At 58.3% G+C, this 18,720-nt stretch overlaps 1 protein-coding gene across 3 annotated transcripts in view; it reads left to right on the forward strand.

Annotated features, from left to right (window-relative positions):
* The first annotated feature begins 5,158 nt into the window (after nucleotides 1-5,158).
* Nucleotides 5,159-18,720, forward strand: part of CFAP221 (cilia and flagella associated protein 221) — a 61,189-nt gene continuing 47,627 nt past the window's right edge. The window contains exons 1-5 of one of the 3 annotated variants that reach the window (XM_077493994.1): nucleotides 5,159-5,247; nucleotides 11,144-11,279; nucleotides 12,288-12,388; nucleotides 13,757-13,843; nucleotides 15,701-15,796. In XM_077493994.1, coding sequence (XP_077350120.1) covers nucleotides 11,165-11,279; nucleotides 12,288-12,388; nucleotides 13,757-13,843; nucleotides 15,701-15,796 — 399 coding nt within the window. In that variant the 5' untranslated portion in view covers nucleotides 5,159-5,247; nucleotides 11,144-11,164. Of the gene's footprint in view, nucleotides 5,248-10,733; nucleotides 10,741-10,924; nucleotides 11,031-11,143; nucleotides 11,280-12,287; nucleotides 12,389-13,756; nucleotides 13,844-15,700; nucleotides 15,797-18,720 lie in introns of those variants that run through there. The other 2 variants (XM_077493995.1, XM_077493993.1) reach the window with 2 other exon arrangements.

Genomic DNA, 18,720 nt, shown 5'->3' on the forward strand with positions numbered 1-18,720 from the left:
TAATTCCTTACTTCACCCCCCTCTGCCCCCACCCACCAACTTGCTGACCGACCCCCCTCCCCCACTGCCCCCACCTACCAACTTGCTTACCGACCCCCCTCCCCCACTGCCCCCACCCACCAACTTGCTTACATCTCAACAGATTGCCAACCATTTCAAAAGCAAAATCAGCACAATTCACAAGGAGATATCCAGAATTCAACTTCCTCCCCAACACAACACATCAGGTCCAACACCACACTCTATACTGTCCTCCTTCTGCCCAGTTACCACCGATGAAGTTAATCAACTCCTCTCCATGGCCCACCTCACTACCTGTTCCCTCACAATTACTGCTACCACCTTCCCACTGTATCCTAAAATCCCTAACCCACATCTTTAACCTCTCCCTCTCCTCCGACTCCTTTCCTTCCCCGCTCAAACATGCACTGGTTACCCCCATACTCAAAAAAACCCCGCATTAGACCCCACCTGTTTGAATAACTTAAGACCCATCTCCCCGCTCCCGTTTCCTCCAAGCTCATTGAACGCCTTGTCCATGACCAAATGAGTCGCTACCTCATGGACAACAACCACCTCGACCCCCTACAGTCCGGCTTCCGCCCACAACATTCTACTGACACTGCCCTCCTAAAACTCACCAATCACCTACTAACTGCTAAAACCAACGGCCACTACTCCATACTCCATCCTCCATACTCCATCCTCCATACTCCATCCTCCATACTCCATCCTCCATACTCATACTCTTATACCACGTACACATGGTCAGAATTTTGGCCAGCAAAAGACCGATGAGAGCTTTTCTTCGGGAAAAAAAGACCGTATGTAGGCTCCATCAGAATTTTGCTGATGTCAATGGCGGTCTTCATAATTCTCTGAACAGACTTTTCCTTTAAAACCCAATCAATGAATTTCTTAGAAATAGATGCAGCCAGACAGATACTGTACTGACGGCCCCCATTATCACCCCCATTTCCCTGCTATTAACCCCCCATTATCACCCCCACTTCAATGCTATTACCCCCCATTATTACCCCCACTTCCCTGCTATTACCCCAATATAACCCCCACTTCCCTGCTTTTACCCTTCCCCCATTATCAACCAACAATGAGAAGATCACAGAAGGGAGAACAATGGGAGGACCACAGAAGGGAGAACAATGAGAGGACCACAGAAAGAGAGAACAATGAGAGGGTCATAAAAGGTAGAACAATGAGAGAATCACAGAAGGGAGCGCGATGGGAGGACCACAGAAGGGAGAACAATGGGGGGACCACAGAAGGGAGCGCAATGGGGGGACCACAGAAGGGAGAGCAATGGGGGGACCACAGAAGGGAGAGCAATGGGGGGGGATCACAGAAAGGGAGAACGATGGGAGGATTAGCGAAAGAGAGATCAATGGGAGGACCACCTGAAAGAGAGATCAATGGGAGGACCACAGAAAGGGAGATCAATGGGAGGACCACAGAAAGGGAGAATGATGGGAGGACCACAGAAAGGAGAACAATGGGGGGTCCACAGAAGGGAGAACAATGGGGGGACCACAGAAGGGAGAACAATGGGGGGACCACGGAAAGGGGGAGCAATGGGAGGACCACAGAATGGGAGATCAATGGGAGGACCACAGAAAGGGAGATCAATGGAAGGACCACAGAAAGGGAGATCAATGGGAGGATTATGGAAGGGAGAACAATGGGGGGACCACAGAAGGGAGAACAATGGGGGGACCACAGAAGGGAGAACAATGGGAGGACCACAGAAGGGAGAACAATGGGGGGCCACAGAAGGGAGAACAATGGGGGAACCACAGAAGGGAGAACAATGGGGGGACCACGGAAAGGGGGAGCAATGGGAGGACCACAGAATGGGAGATCAATGGAAGGACCACAGAAAGGGAGATCAATGGGAGGATTACGGAAGGGAGAACAATGGGGGACCACAGAAGGGAGAACAATGGGGGGACCACAGAAGGGAGAACAATGGGAGGACCACAGAAGGGAGAACAATGGGGGGCCACAGAAGGGAGAACAATGGGGGGACCACGGAAAGGGGGAGCAATGGGAGGACCACAGAATGGGAGATCAATGGGAGGACCACAGAAAGGGAGATCAATGGAAGGACCACAGAAAGGGAGATTAATGGGAGGATTACGGAAGGGAGAACAATGGGGGGACCACAGAAGGGAGAACAATGGGGGGACCACAGAAGGGAGAACAATGGGAGGACCACAGAAGGGAGAACAATGGGAGGACCACAGAAGGGAGAACAATGGGAGGACCACAGAAAGGGAGAGCAATGGGGGGCCACAGGAAGGGAGAGCAATGAGGGGACCACAGAAGGGAGAACAATGGGAGGACCACAGAAGGGAGAATAATGGGAGGACCACAGAAGGGAGAGCAATGGGAGGACCACAGAAGGGAGAACAATGGGAGGACCACAGAAGGGAGAACAATGGGAGGACTACAGAAAGGGAGAGCAATGGGGGGGGGGGGCACAGAAAGGGAGAGCAATGAGGGGACCACAAAAGGGAGAACAATGGGAGGACCACCGAAGGGAGTGCAATGGGAGGACCACAGAAGGGAGAACAATGGGGGGGACCACAGAAGGGAGAACAATGGGGGGACCACAGAAGGGAGAACAATGGGGGGGGGCACAGAAGGGAGAGCAATGTGACTTGAGGAAGGTCACCTATATCCTTGTGGCCCCACTCACAGCTGAGATGAGGATTTTTGGCCACCTTTTCACCTGTTTTTCTGTACTACTTGCATCGGCATTTTGGCCATTTTAGACCTGTGTGATTTTTCTTTAATTTTTAGCTGGATTTTAGGCCAGAAAATGCGCAATTTAGGTGTGTTTTTTCCTACTGAGGTCTATTGGGGCCAAAATGTCTTCCTCTGCCCCAGAAATGGCGAGATTCCAGGAGAACATGATGGAAATCTGAGGCTCGGGTGGAGAAGAGATTCCAGTCGCTCGGGTAGAGAAGAGATCCCAATCGCTCGGGTGGAGAAGAGATCCCAGTCGCTCGGGTGGGATCGCTGGGAACTATTGGGAAGGGTTGGTGACTGCGGCTGTCACCTGCAGTAAATCAGTCTCCTGGCGTCTGTTCAGAAGATGGATTGAGGTAACACGTCTGTCCTTCACAACGCCCCACCACCACCATCATGTCCTTCCAGAAATCAACGGGGCTTCTACAAAGTATGGACTCTGGGGGGCACCATACAAATGCCCCTCCCTCCCCCACACTTTTCACATATCTATTTGTATCATTTATCCTTTTCCTTCCACTTCACAATTATTTGTCACTTTGTGTTGTGTCTATCACATAAAATCCCAATAAAATACATTTATGTTTCTGGTTGTAACAAAATGTGGGGAATGTCTTGGGGTATCAGGGCTCAAGTCCTGCGGGAACGCATGGGAACGGAGTTCCTGTACTTTTTCCACAACAGGAACTCAGTTCCCGTTAGCAGCCGTGTCCTGCAAGACTTTGTAGTATGTGAGGTGTGTGGGAGGTGCTACACCAGCAGCCGCCGACACAGCTCACAATAGTAAGTGCCGCACACCTGACCATTCAGGCATTGCCAGTAGGGGGCCCCATGACAGCTTCTGCTTCAATCTACCTGTCAATCACAGCTAGCTGACGGGTAGATCAGGTCCCTGCTGCTAAGAGATTGTATTTAGTCAGACCTCTCGCTCCTCCCCACCGGCCCCTCCTGATTTTCTGTCTCCCCTCCCCCCCCCCTTGTCCTGCATACTCGCTCTGTGTGTCCTGCTGAATCCCCCCCTCCTCTATCCTCAGTGCCATATGATGAGAGACCCCAGAGGAGGAGCACAGCTATTCTGCTCACAGGACATGCAGGGAGAGAGGTGAGCTGAGGGAGGAACATCAGTTTGGAGTGGTAAGCTGGGCACAATACCTGGCAAAGTTTAATGTCAGGAGGGAAGTTTATGTGGAAATATGTGAAGGGTTGGAATAGCAGCGAGTGTGTGTTGGAGCCCCTGCAGAGTTTGCAGCCCCCCCAAGCTAACATACATCTCCTAAGCAGGAACATATCACTATCTCCCCAACATTCTGTCCAGATAATGTGCAGTTCATTTATCACCTTTCCGTATAACCCTGTGTTATCCAAACTCTGTTCAATGAAAAGTGTAAACTCACCACAGAAACACTCTATATACAAAATAACATTCCCAATAAAGATCAGAAGATGATGGTCACATGACATGGAAGCACAATGAATGAATGACGATTATTCCGAGAATTACCGGATTTATGTTTATTGAGGATTGTTTTTTTTAATGTACTAACAGTTAAAGCGGTTCTCCACCCTAAAGGGGAAGTTCCGCTAATCTGATCCCTCCCCCCCTCCGGTGCCACAATCGGCACCTTTCAGGGGGGAGGGGGGTGCAGTTACCTGGATAATTCAGGTATCTGCACCCACTTCCGGGACAAGACCGCCGCAGATGCCCCCCCCCGTTGTGTTCTGGGAAACACACAGCTCCCAGGACACAGCGGGGACCAGCAGAGACGCGCAGCGTGACTCGCGCATGCGCAGTAGGGAAAGGGGCAGTGAAGCCGCAACACTTCACTTCCCGATTCCCTGACAGAGGATGGAGGCAGCAGAGAGATGAACGATCCCCCGCCATCTGCCGCCGACATCGCTGGACCCCGGGACAGGTGAATGTCCATTTATTACAAGTCAGCAGATGCAATATTTGTATCTTCTGGCTTTTAATAATTTTTTTTTAGGTGCAGAACCACTTTAATCTTCATACACACAATATGAAAATTGTGTGAAAAATACCACTTTAGAAGCGTTTGTGTATATGAGAGAATCATTGTTTTTTTTTTGGTGGGGGAGGGGATCTTGGGTGGGAGTTCCCACACTTTTTTTCCCAGGACTTGACCCCTGGGGGGTATGAATACTTTTTCAAGGCACTGTATATAGAGGGAGGTATATACATGGGGTACATAGGGGAGAAGATATATAGAAGGTGTATATAGGGAAAGGGTATATAGAGGGAGGTATATAAACGGGGGAAGGGGGGTACATAGACTTTCGCTCCATCTCCGAGCTCCGCCCACACGGCCCCGTGTCATTGAGACCCCGCCCATTCATCCCAATGATTGGTTATTTCCGGAAAGGCCCGCCCCATGCATGGAACGTTCAAAGACTTCCGGCATCACTATGGCAACGCGTCCTTCCTGAGGAGAGAGGAGCTCGGAACACCCGAGACACCCGGTACACCCCCCTCCTCCCCCCAGACACCCCCTACACGTCCCCTCCTCCCCCCAGACACCCGGTACACCCCCCTCCTCCCCCCAGGCACCCGGTACACCCCCCTCCTCCCCCCAGACACCCGGTACACACCCCCCTCCTCCCCCCAGACACCCCCTACACGTCCCCTCCTCCCCCCAGACACCCGGTACACACCCCCCTCCTCCCCCCAGACACCCGGTACACCCCCCTCCTCCCCCCAGACACCCGGTACACACCCCCCTCCTCCCCCCAGACACCCCCTACACGTCCCCTCCTCCCCCCAGACACCCGGTACACCCCCCTCCTCCCCCCAGACACCCGGTACACCCCCCTCCTCCCCCCAGACACCCGGTACACACCCCCCTCCTCCCCCCAGACACCCCCTACACGTCCCCTCCTCCCCCCAGACACCCGGTACACACCCCCCTCCTCCCCCCAGACACCCGGTACACCCCCCTCCTCCCCCCAGACACCCGGTACACCCCCCTCCTCCCCCCAGACACCCGGTACACCCCCCAGACACCCGGTACACCCCCCTCCTCCCCCCAGACACCCGGTACACCCCCCTCCTCCCCCCAGACACCCCCTACACGTCCCCCTCCTCCCCCCAGACACCCCCTACACGTCCCCTCCTCCCCCCAGACACCCCCTACACGTCCCCTCCTCCCCCCAGACACCCCCTACACCCCCCTCCCCCCCAAGACACCCGGTACACACCCCCCAGACACCCGGTACACCCCCCTCCCCCCAGACACCCGGTACACCCCCCCTCCTCCCCCCAGACACCCGGTACACCCCCCCCCCCTCCTCCTCCCCCCAGACACCCCCTACACGTCCCCTCCTCCCCCCAGACACCCGGTACACACCCCCCTCCTCCCCCCAGACACCCGGTACACACCCCTCCCCCCAGACACCCGGTACACACCCCTCCTCCCCCCAGACACCCGGTACACCCCCCTCCTCCCCCCAGACACCCCCTACACGTCCCCTCCTCCCCCCAGACACCCCCTACACGTCCCCTCCTCCCCCCAGACACCCCCTACACGTCCCCTCCTCCCCCCAGACACCCCCTACACCCCTCCTCCCCAGACACCCCTACACCCCCCTCCCCCCCAAGACACCCGGTACACACCCCCTCCTCCCCCCAGACACCCGGTACACACCCCCCCCTCCCCCCAGACACCCGGTACACCCCCCTCCTCCCCCCAGACACCCGGTACACCCCCCTCCTCCCCCCAAGACACCCGGTACACACCCCCTCCTCCCCAAGACACCCGGTACACACCCCCTCCTCCCCCAGACACCCGGTACACACCCCCTCCTCCCCCCAGACACCGGTACACCCCCCTCCCCCCCCAAGACACCCGGTACACACCCCCTCCTCCCCCCAGACACCCGGTACACACCCCCTCCTCCCCCCAGACACCCGGTACACACCCCCTCCTCCCCCCAGACACCCGGTACACACCCCCCAGACACCCGGTACACCCCCCCTCCTCCCCCCAGACACCCGGTACACCCCCCCTCCTCCCCCCAGACACCCGGTACACCCCCCCTCCTCCCCCCAGACACCCGGTACACCCCCCCTCCTCCCCCCAGACACCCCCTACACGTCCCCTCCTCCCCCCAGACACCCGGTACACACCCCCCTCCTCCCCCCAGACACCCGGTCCACACCCCCCCCCTCCCCCAGACACCCGGTACACCCCCCTCCTCCCCCCAGACACCCCCTACACGTCCCCTCCTCCCCCCAGACACCCCCTACACCCCCCTCCCCCCCAAGACACCCGGTACACACCCCCTCCTCCCCCCAGACACCCGGTACCCACCCCCTCCTCCCCCCAGACACCCGGTACACCCCCCTCCTCCCCCCAGACACCCGGTACACACCCCCCTCCCCCCCAGACACCCCCTACACGTCCCCTCCTCCCCCCAGACACCCGGTACACACCCCCCTCCTCCCCCCAGACACCCGGTACACACCCCCCCCCCTCCCCCAGACACCCGGTACACCCCCCTCCTCCCCCCAGACACCCCCTACACGTCCCCTCCTCCCCCCAGACACCCCCTACACGTCCCCTCCTCTCCCCAGACACCCCCTACACCCCCCTCCCCCCCAAGACACCCGGTACACACCCCCTCCTCCCCAAGACACCCGGTACACACCCCCTCCTCCCCCCAGACACCCGGTACACACCCCCTCCTCCCCCCCAGACACCCGGTACACCCCCCTCCTCCCCCCAGACACCCGGTACACACCCCCCAGACACCCGGTACACCCCCCTCCCCCCCAAGGACACCCGGTACACACCCCCTCCTCCCCAAGACACCCGGTACACACCCCCTCCTCCCCCCAGACACCCGGTACACACCCCCTCCTCCCCCCAGACACCCGGTACACCCCCCTCCCCCCCAAGACACCCGGTACACACCCCCTCCTCCCCCCAGACACCCGGTACACACCCCCTCCTCCCCCCAGACACCCGGTACACACCCCCCAGACACCCGGTACACCCCCCTCCTCCCCCCAGACACCCGGTACACCCCCCCTCCTCCCCCCAGACAGACACCCGGTACACCCCCCCCCTCCTCCCCCCAGACACCCCCTACACGTCCCCTCCTCCCCCCAGACACCCGGTACACACCCCCCTCCTCCCCCCAGACACCCGGTACACACCCCCCCCTCCCCCAGACACCCGGTACACCCCCTCCTCCCCCCAGACACCCCCTACACCCCCCTCCCCCCCAAGACACCCGGTACACACCCCCTCCTCCCCCCAGACACCCGGTACACACCCCCTCCTCCCCCCAGACACCCGGTACACACCCCCTCCTCCCCCCAGACACCCGGTACACACCCCCTCCTCCCCCCAGACACCCGGTACACCCCCCCAGACACCCGGTACACCCCCCCTCCCCCCAGACACCCGGTACACCCCCCTCCCCCCAGACACCCGGTACACCCCCCCTCCTCCTCCCCCCCCAGACACCCGGTACACCCCCCTCCTCCTCCCCCCCAGACACCCGGTACACCCCCCCTCCTCCCCCCAGACACCCGGTACACCCCCCCTCCTCCCCCCAGACACCCGGTACACCCCCCCTCCTCCCCCCAGACACCCGGTACACCCCCCCTCCTCCCCCAGACACCCGGTACACACCCCTTCCTCCCCCCAGACACCCGTTACACTCCCCTCCCCCCCAGACACCCGTTACACTCCCCTCCCCCCCAGACACCCGTTACACTCCCCTCCCCCCAGACACCCGGTACACCCCCCTCCCCCAGACATCCGGTACACTCCCCTCCCCCCCCCCGAAACACCCGGTACACTCCCCTCCCCCCTCCTCCCCCCAGACACCCGGTACACCCCCCGCCTCTCCCTAGACACCCGGTACACCCCCCGCCTCTCCCTAGACACCCGGTACACCCCCCTCCTCTCCCTAGACACCCGGTACACCCCCCTCCTCTCCCTAGACACCCGGTACACCCCCCTCCTCTCCCCAGACACCCGGTACACCCCCCTCCCCCAGATACCCGGTACACCCCCCTCCCCCAGACACCCGGTACACCTCCCAAAACCCCCCCCCCCCCTCGAGACACCCGGTACACTCCCCTCCCCCCCCCCCGAGACACCCGGTACACACCCCCCCTCCCCCCAGACACCCGGTACACCCCCCTCCTCTCCCCAGACACCCGGTACACCCCCCTCCCCCAGATACCCGGTACACCCCCCTCCCCCAGACACCCGGTACACCTCCCAAAACCCCCCCCCCCCCCTCGAGACACCCGGTACACTCCCCTCCCCCCCCCCCCGAGACACCCGGTACACACCCCCCCTCCCCCCAGACACCCGGTACACACCCCCCCCCCTCCCCCCAGACACCCGGTACACACCCCCTCCTCCCCCCAGACACCCGGTACACACCCCCTCCTCCCCCCCCAGACACCCGGTACACACCCCCTCCTCCCCACAGACACCCGGTACACACCCCCTCCTCCCCCCAGACACCCGGTACACACCCCCTCCTCCCCCAGACACCCGGTACACACCCCCTCCTCCCCCAGACACCCGGTACACACCCCCTCCTCCCCCAGACACCCGGTACACACCCCCTCCTCCCCCCAGACACCCGGTACACACCCCCTCCTCCCCCCAGACACCCGGTACACACCCCCTCCTCCCCCCAGACACCCGGTACACCCCCCCCCCTCCCCCCAGACACCCGGTACACCCCCCCTTCCCCCAGACACCCGGTACACCCCCCCTCCTCCCCCTAGACACCCGGTACACCCCCCCTCCTCCCCCTAGACACCCGGTACACACCCCCTCCTCCCCCAGACACCCGGTACACACCCCCTCCTCCCCCCAGACACCCGGTACACACCCCCTCCTCCCCCCAGACACCCGGTACACACCCCCTCCTCCCCCCAGACACCCGGTACACACCCCCTCCTCCCCCCAGACACCCGGTACACACCCCCTCCCCCCCAGACACCCGGTACACTCCCCTCCCCCCCAGACACCCGGTACACCCCCCCCCTCCCCCCCAGACACCCGGTACACCCCCCCCCCTCCCCCCAGACACCCGGTACACCCCCCCTCCCCCCAGACACCCGGTACACACCCCCTCCTCCCCCCAGACACCCGGTACACACCCCCTCCTCCCCCCAGACACCCGGTACACACCCCCTCCTCCCCCAGACACCCGGTACACACCCCCTCCTCCCCCCAGACACCCGGTACACACCCCCTCCTCCCCCCCAGACACCCGGTACACACCCCCTCCTCCCCCCAGACACCCGGTACACACCCCCTCCTCCCCCCAGACACCCGGTACACACCCCCTCCTCCCCCCAGACACCCGGTACACTCCCCTCCCCCCCAGACACCCGGTACACCCCCTCCTCTCCCTAGACACCCGGTACACCCCCCTCCCCCAGACACCCGGTACACCCCCCCCTCCCCCAGACACCCGGTACACCCCCCCCTCCCCCAGACGCCCGGTACACCCCCCCTCCCCCAGACACCCGGTACACCCCCCTCCCCCAGACACCCGGTACACCCCCCCCTCCCCCAGACACCCGGTACACCCCCCCTCCCCCAGACACCCGGTACACCCCCCCCTCCCCCAGACACCCGGTACACCCCCCCTCCCCCAGACACCCGGTACACTCCCCTCCCCCCCCCCCCCCAGACACCCGGTACACCCCCTCCTCCCCTCAGACACCTGGTACACTCCCCTCAGACACCCGGTACCACCCCCCTCCTCTCCCTAGACACCCGGTACACCCCCCCTCCCCCAGACACCCGGTACACCTCCCAAAACCCCCCCCCTCCCCCCCGAGACACCCGGTACACTCCCCTCCCCCCGAGACACCCGGTACACCCTCTCCTCCCCCTAGACACCGGGTACACTCCCCTCTCCCCCCCGAGACATCCGGTACACTCCCCTCCCCCCCCCCCCCCGAGACACCCGGTAAACACCCCCTTCTCCCCCCAGACACCCGGTACACCCCCCTCCCCCCCATCCCCACTCCCCCAGACACCCGGTACACCCCCCTCTCCCCCCCAGACACCCGGTACACCCCCCTCCTCCCTCTAGACACCCACCCAGTAGGGGGAGGGTACATTGTGTTCTGTGTACTGAGGATGTCATTCCTCCCCAGGTGATCCGGCTCTCTGATGTCATGGAGGTACCCCCCCCTCCTCCTAGAGATCCGGTACACCCCCCTCTCCTCAGATAGAAGGGATCCCGGAACACCTGAGGTACCCCCGTTAGTCAGATGGTCTGGAGGTGATCGATGGTCGGATCTCATACAATCCCGTGTAGGGGGACGGGACTTTGTGTTCTGTGTACTGATGATGTCATTCCTCCCCAGGTGACCCGGATTGCTGATGTCATGGAGGTCGTCCATCCCGCCACCTTCCCCCTCCCCCGACATCACCCCGAGAGGGTGAAGAGGACCGGAACCCTCAAAGAGCCGCGACCCGTCCCCAACCACCTTCTGGAGACAAGTCAGTGTCGCCCCCAAATACTACACCCCCAAATACTACACCCCAAGCCATGCACCTTGAAATTGCACTCCCGAACCATACATCCCACCTCATACACCCTGAAATAGGACCGCCCCCACATACTACACTCCAAACCATACACCCATCCCCAACCACCTAGTGGAATCCAGTCAGTGTCACCCCAAAATCTGACACCCTTCTATAGCCGACACCCTGTACACCCCACATCATACACCCTGTATCTGCACCAAGAAGCTGCTTCCCAAGTCCTGGAACATGAGACCAATCAGATCCATTGCTATGGTAACCCCAAGAACCCGACAACACCAGTCTTGGAGTACACCAGGAATATATATATATATATCACACACTCAGGGGACACTCCCCCTTCTTTACATAATGGCACAGAGGTGTATTCAGCTTTCCAATACTAGACCGTTTTTGGGAGGGGCGGCTGGAGAAATCGCCTTCCCCCTCTCACAGCTAATCCAGACACATATACATCCCATAATAGGTTGGACTTTATCTTCATATATTTCTGGAGGGATCTTGTTCAGTAATATTAATGTCCCAATTTAAAGAGCCTCTTCATTCTTTCCTCACAAACCACACATACAGAACCCGGGATAACGGGGGTCAAATGAAATGCTGAGTCCGGTGGGGTTGTCCGGTGATTCTGATTAGTGCAGATCATAGTCGGGGTTCTCGGTCACCCGGCGCCCCTAATAGACACAGGGTGACTTACATCTAGGAAGGGCCAGAGGAGCTGGACAAGGCGTTTCCAAAGCTCTCCAAGGTAAGCTGAGTTCCACGTGACTCCCATTATACACCCCACATCATAAACCCCCTGCATCCTGTACACCCCACATCGTACACCCCATAGTCTGCATACACGCTCACCCATTACATCTGCTACACCCACCATGTGCCTCACCCCTCACACCCGTTTCCCTGTACACTGTCCATCTCACCCCATTATCCGTTGTACAGAATTTTTCTGTCTTGCAGAGATTTACACCCAGCTCGGTCGGAATGGATCGGTGGAGGCGGAGCCTGCCGTCCTCCATTTTGGGGGATATGAAGTCGGGAAATGTCACCGGCAGATTCTGGTGAGTCTCATTCTAATTCTTCCTCCTGTGTCTCCTCTCCCCAACTCCACTGACACCCATGTGTGTGTGTGTGTGTGTGTGTGTGTGTGTGTGTGTGTGTGTGTGTGGGGGGGCGGGGGGAGTGTAGCGTCCAGAGTCACATGGGCTGAGGCCCCATTCCCAGTATGGGACCTACAAAAACATATTAGGGGGGCACACCCTAAAATGCATTTAAATTCAAGATGGTGCTCACTAATCGGGGGTACTTTGACCCAGTAAGTGGGCTTAGCACTATATGACCATATAGTGTGACCAGACCCCCGTATTTTTTTTTTGAATATGTTCAGGTGTTTTTAACTAGCCTTGCAGGATAAACATCATTCTTGGATGTGTCGCTGCAATCTATTTTGTATGAGACCTGACCCTATTCCCGGTATGGCACCTCGGCCCCGGTATGAGACCCGACCCCCATTCCCGGTATGGCACCTTGGCCCCGGTATGAGACCCGACCCCCATTCCCGGTATGGCACCTTGGCCCCGGTATGAGACCCGACCCCATTCCCGGTATGGCACCTCGGCCCCGGTATGAGACCCGACCCCATTCCCGGTATGGCACCTCGGCCCCGGTATTTGGGCAGCACAGTGGTGTAGCGGTTAGCACTCTCACCTAGCAGTAAGAAGGGTTGCTGGTTCAAATCCCAACCATGACACTACCTGCCTGGAGTTTGCATGTTCTCCCTGTGCCTGCGTGGGTTTCCTCCGGGTACTCCGGTTTCCTCCTACACTCCAAAGACATGCAGGTAGGTTAGTTGGCTTCTGTCCAAAATTGACCCTAGTATATGAATGGGGACCTTGGATTGTGGGCTCCTGAGGGTAGGGACCTATGTGAGTGTGCAATGTACAGGGATAGGGACAATTGTAGACACTCACTCAGGTTGAACTGGATGGACTGGTGTCTTTATTCAACCTTGCTAACTATGTAACTATGTAACTATGAGACCCGACCCCATTCCCGGTATGGCACCTCGGCCCCGGTATGAGACCCGACCCCATTCCCGGTATGGCACCTCGGCCCCGGTATGAGACCCGACCCCCATTCCCGGTATGGCACCTCGGCCCCGGTATGAGACCCGACCCCCATTCCCGGTATGGCACCTCGGCCCCGGTATGAGACCCGACCCCCATTCCCGGTATGAGACCCGACCCCATTCCCGGTATGGCACCTTGGCCCCGGTATGAGACCTGAGCCCATTCCCAGTATGGGATCTTGGCCCCGGTAAGAGACCTGACCTCAGCCCCGAGGTGAGGACCTGGATCTGCTGGTGACTCGTCAGGCGATGTGCAGGATATGTGAATAATAATATTTGGAATGTTTTGTTTTCTGAACAGAAGCTGATCAATGTCTCCCCGGATGTCTCCAGTGTTCATATCATTCCCCCGCAGAGCAAACACTTCACCATCAGCTACAAGAAAGCTGTGAGTACCTCCAGTACAGAACCCCACCCCCCGTCCCATCTCTTTCACCAGAGGACGCAACGTACACAGCTAGTGCTGCAGATAGTCAGGGCCACCATTGGTAATCATGAGGCCCCCATCTTACCTGCAGCCCCCTGAGGGGCCTTCAGTGAGCTCTGGCGTCGACTGGGGGGGGGGCCCTTTGGCGAACCCTGGCGTAGACTGGGGGGGGAGCCCTTTGGCGAACCCTGGCGTAGACTGGGGGGGGCCCTTTGGCGAACCCTGGCGTAGACTGGGGGGGGGCCCTTTGGCGAACCCTGGCGTAGACTGAGGGGGGGTGGCCCTTTGGCGAACCCTGGCGTAGACTGGGGGGGGGGGCCCTTTGGCGAACCCTGGCGTAGACTGGGGGGGGGGGGCCCTTTGGCGAGCCCTGGCGTAGACTGAGGGGGGGTGGCCCTTTGGCGAGCCCTGGCGTAGACTGAGGGGGGGTGGCCCTTTGGCGAGCCCTGGCGTAGACTGAGGGGGGGTGGCCCTTTGGCGAGCCCTGGCGTAGACTGAGGGGGGGTGGCCCTTTGGCGAACCCTGGCGTAGACTGAGGGGGGGTGGCCCTTTGGCGAACCCTGGCGTAGACTGGGGGGGGGGGACCCTTTGGCGAACCCTGGCGTAGACTGGGGGGGGCCCTTTGACGAACCCTGGCGTAGACTGGGGGGGGGGGACCCTTTGGCGAACCCTGGCGTAGACTGGGGGGGGGGGACCCTTTGGCGAACCCTGGCGTAGACTGGGGGGGGCCCTTTGACGAACCCTGGCGTAGACTGGGGGGGGGGTGGCCCTTTGGCGAACCCTGGCGTAGACTGAGGGGGGGGTGGCCCTTTGGCGAACCCTGGCGTAGGCTGGGGGGGGCCCTTTGGCGAACCCTGGCGTAGACTGAGGGGGGGGTGGCCCTTTGGCGAGCCCTGGCGTAGACTGGGGGGGGACCCTTTGGCGAACCCTGGCGTAGACTGGGGGGGGGAACCCTTTGGCGAACCCTGGCGTAGACTGGGGGGGGGAACCCTTTGGCGAACCCTGGCGTAGACTGGGGGGGGGAACCCTTTGGCGAACCCTGGCGTAGACTGGGGGGGGAACCCTTTGGCGAACCCTGGCGTAGACTGGGGGGGGACCCTTTGGCGAACCCTGGCGTAGACTGGGGGGGGCCCTTTGGCGAACCCTGGCGTAGACTGAGGGGGGGTGGCCCTTTGGCGAGCCCTGGCGTAGACTGAGGGGGGGGTGGCCCTTTGGCGAGCCCTGGCGTAGACTGGGGGGGGGACCCTTTGGCGAACCCTGGCGTAGACTGGGGGGGGGAACCCTTTGGCGAACCCTGGCGTAGACTGGGGGGGGAACCCTTTGGCGAACCCTGGCGTAGACTGGGGGGGAACCCTTTGGCGAACCCTGGCGTAGACTGGGGGGGGAACCCTTTGGCGAACCCTGGCGTAGACTGGGGGGGGGACCCTTTGGCGAACCCTGGCGTAGACTGGGGGGGGCCCTTTGGCGAACCCTGGCGTAGACTGAGGGGGGGTGGCCCTTTGGCGAACCCTGGCGTAGACTGAGGGGGGGTGGCCCTTTGGCGAGCCCTGGCGTAGACTGAGGGGGGGTGGCCCTTTGGCGAGCCCTGGCGTAGACTGAGGGGGGGTGGCCCTTTGGCGAGCCCTGGCGTAGACTGAGGGGGGGTGGCCCTTTGGCGAGCCCTGGCGTAGACTGGGGGGGGGGCCCTTTGGCGAGCCCTAGGGTAGTAAGTAGGTCCCAGAAATCCTCCTCCATCCTGTCCTATTGGGTGATCCCTGATATTCTCTATATGGGAGGTAATGTGGAGCCTCGCTGACCTCGTCTATATCTCATTCACAGAACAGACTGGTCCCCGGTTTGGCTTTCACTGTCCATGTCCAGTTCATTCCGGATGAGTGGAGATATTACTACGACTGCATCCGCATCCACTGCAAGGTAACATAGGATGGAGCTCAACCATTTCCTCCCATCGGTGCGCTGTATGTCAATATAGTTATCCTCATCCTAAAGCCCCCCCCCCCCCCCCCCCCATTCATCTCGGTAAGAGTGGGGCAGAAAATGAACAAGAATAGAGGGGCAATCTTCCATTGGGGACACCTGTGATCTACCTTTAGGGGAACCCAGAAAACTCTCCTTTATGGAAACCTCTAATAGGTGTCCAGACACAAGTTTATTCCAATGTTCAAACAAAGGATTTTTAAAAGGACCGACACATTTCGGGGGCCAGAACTCACCCCCCCCCCCTTTTTCAGTCCCAGATGAAGGGAATTGTTCTGGCCCCTGAAATGTGTTGAACCTTTTACAAAGTGCTCTATACAGTGTCTTGAAAAAGTATTCATACCCCTTGAAATGCAACCAAAAACATCAATGCATTTTATTGGGATTTTATGTGAGAGATCAACACAAAGGGTCACATAATTGTGAAGTGGAAGGAAAATGATACAAATAAATGTGAAAAGTGTGGGGGAGGGGCATTTTTTATAAAAAAAAAAATTTAATCAGATAATTTTTATTGAGAACAAAGGTAACACTTTCATTGAACAACAAATGTATCACATAACTGAGTGGACAGATTTATCCATTCTTGTGGCCAGCCGACTACATGATGTATGCGTTCACATTGTATAAAAGGCAATCATTTTATGTAAAATAAAGAAGCAGTGTCTAGAAAAAGTATATCTGAGTCCGTAGTCCTTGAGTTACCGTGTGTGTGTGTGTGTGTGTGTGTGTGTGTGTGTGTGTGCCCTCATTGTATCCTATCCCTCAACTATTGTTTTACCCAACAATACATTCAACCACTGCAGCTCTACATCACCACTGTAAGGATATCCCTTCAGTTTAAAATGTACATGGAGCGCCGCCGCACTGACATAGCGACTTAGGAGAGGACCATATGGGGTGGATGTCTGTCCCTTCTGGGATGATGATGTAAGTATTGTAGGCAGCACCCAGGCACCCCTAGTCGTCGTCCCCCACATCCCCCCCCCCCCAGGCAGTCACAAAGAATATATATATTTTTTTTAAAGCTGGCTCTTTTAAAAAAAGTTCCTTAAGTGCACTGTGTTTTGGACGCCGGACACAGCGCACCTAGAGGAAGCGCCACATCTATGCAGTCACGAGATTGCAGACGTAGCACTTCATTTGCAGACGTTTAGCCCGCCTTGCGGCGCTTCCTGAATCACTGAGTAGCTTCCGTCCAGCGCTCATAGTATATATTACTACGGCCGGGGCGGTTTGATTGACATCTGAGTTTGTCACTTCCTGCTTTCTCTCTTCAATTGCGCCCAGGAGAGAGGAAACAGGAAGTATGAGAGGACAGACCTCTCCACAGGAGACACCGTTGGAGAGGAGAACAGGCAACAAGGTAAGTAAGGGGGTGGGGGGGTTTGATGTGACACAGGCAAGCTGCTGCAATTTGGTGGGACACAGGCTGCATTTTATGTAACACAGGCTGCATGTAAGGAGGGACTCCGCTGGGGACACCTGATAGCAGAGTTGAATGATTTAATTTTATATTGCAATGTTTATAATAGAAATAATGTGCTTCAATAATCCTGACACCACAACAACCATGGTGCCGGGATGATTGAAGTGCTAAACCAGGTGTTTGGAATACCTTTTATCTGCTGATTGTTAAACTTTTTCTAGCATACACATGTCTATTGTGTAGGATCTGGGCCTGCTGTCCCTCCATCCCTCATTCATCTCAGACTCTAACCACACCACCTTAGAGCCACGCCCACTAGCTGAAACCACACCCATTTTTACCAAGCGGGAGGGGTCAAAAAGGAAGGGCGGGGTCTGGCGCCCCCGAAGCCCCCCCCCCAAGCCCCCCCCATCCTAAAACTTCACCAGCCACCACTGATTGTAGGCTTAGTTCAGTGATTGGAAGTCTTGGAAGAGGCCTCTATGGTACAACTGTGGAATAAAACACAACACCCTCCTAGACCAGAGAAACCCTGTAACTTACCTGGTTCTGGGGAGTTCCTCTTGTCCCAAATACGGGACCAGTTGGTGTATCCTGCATATTGGAGATGCTGTTTGGCTTTACTCCATATTCTGTCTATGAGTACCAGGGTGGGGTAAGATGGTAGAGCCCCTAAGTCCCCCTTTTCTATGCATTCCACGAGGCCGTCACCGGACAGCTGTGTGCGTATAATATTCCTTATCAGATCAGAGGACTCGGGGGACAGCCACCCCCTTAAATGCTGTGATTGAGCTGCTATGAAATCATAAAATGGGTTTGGAAGTGCCGGGGCGCCCGAGTCCTTTTTACTGCAGAGTTTCCAACTTACTACATGGAACCTGTTTTCAATCAATGTGCGGAAAATGGTATTGCATTTTTAAAAACGCATGGATAGGGATCCAGATGGGTGCATTATGAATTCCATTGTGGAGTCCAAATCATTTTTATCAAGTTACAGCGGCCGACTACTGAGAGGGGTAATTTAATCCAGCTAGCTGTCTTGTTTTCCTGACGTTTTTGAATCAATAGGTTTAAATTGAGTTTGATATCGAGATCTAAGTTGGGGTGTATAAGTATGCCCAGATACCGACAGGTGTGGGGGGGGGGGGGTGGCATTTGTATGGCGCCCCCCGGAGTCAATATTTTGTAGAACCCCCTTTCTCTACAAGTCTTTTTGGGGGTGTCTCTACCAGCTTTGCCCATCTAGAGAGGACATTTCTGCCCATTCTTCTTCTTTGTAAAATATCTCAAGCTCTGTCAGATTGGATGGAGAGCGTCTGTGATCAGCAATTTTTAAGTCTGGCCACAGATTCTCAATGGGATTTAGGTCTGGACTGTGACTGGGCCATTCTAACACATGAATATGCTTTGATGTAAACCATTCCATTGTAGC

The sequence above is a fragment of the Lithobates pipiens genome, unplaced genomic scaffold (genome assembly GCF_037356315.1).
Source record: "Lithobates pipiens isolate NorthernLeopardFrog02 unplaced genomic scaffold, aLitPip1_a1.2 Scaffold_196, whole genome shotgun sequence".
In the NCBI taxonomy this organism is placed as follows: domain Eukaryota; kingdom Metazoa; phylum Chordata; class Amphibia; order Anura; family Ranidae; genus Lithobates; species Lithobates pipiens.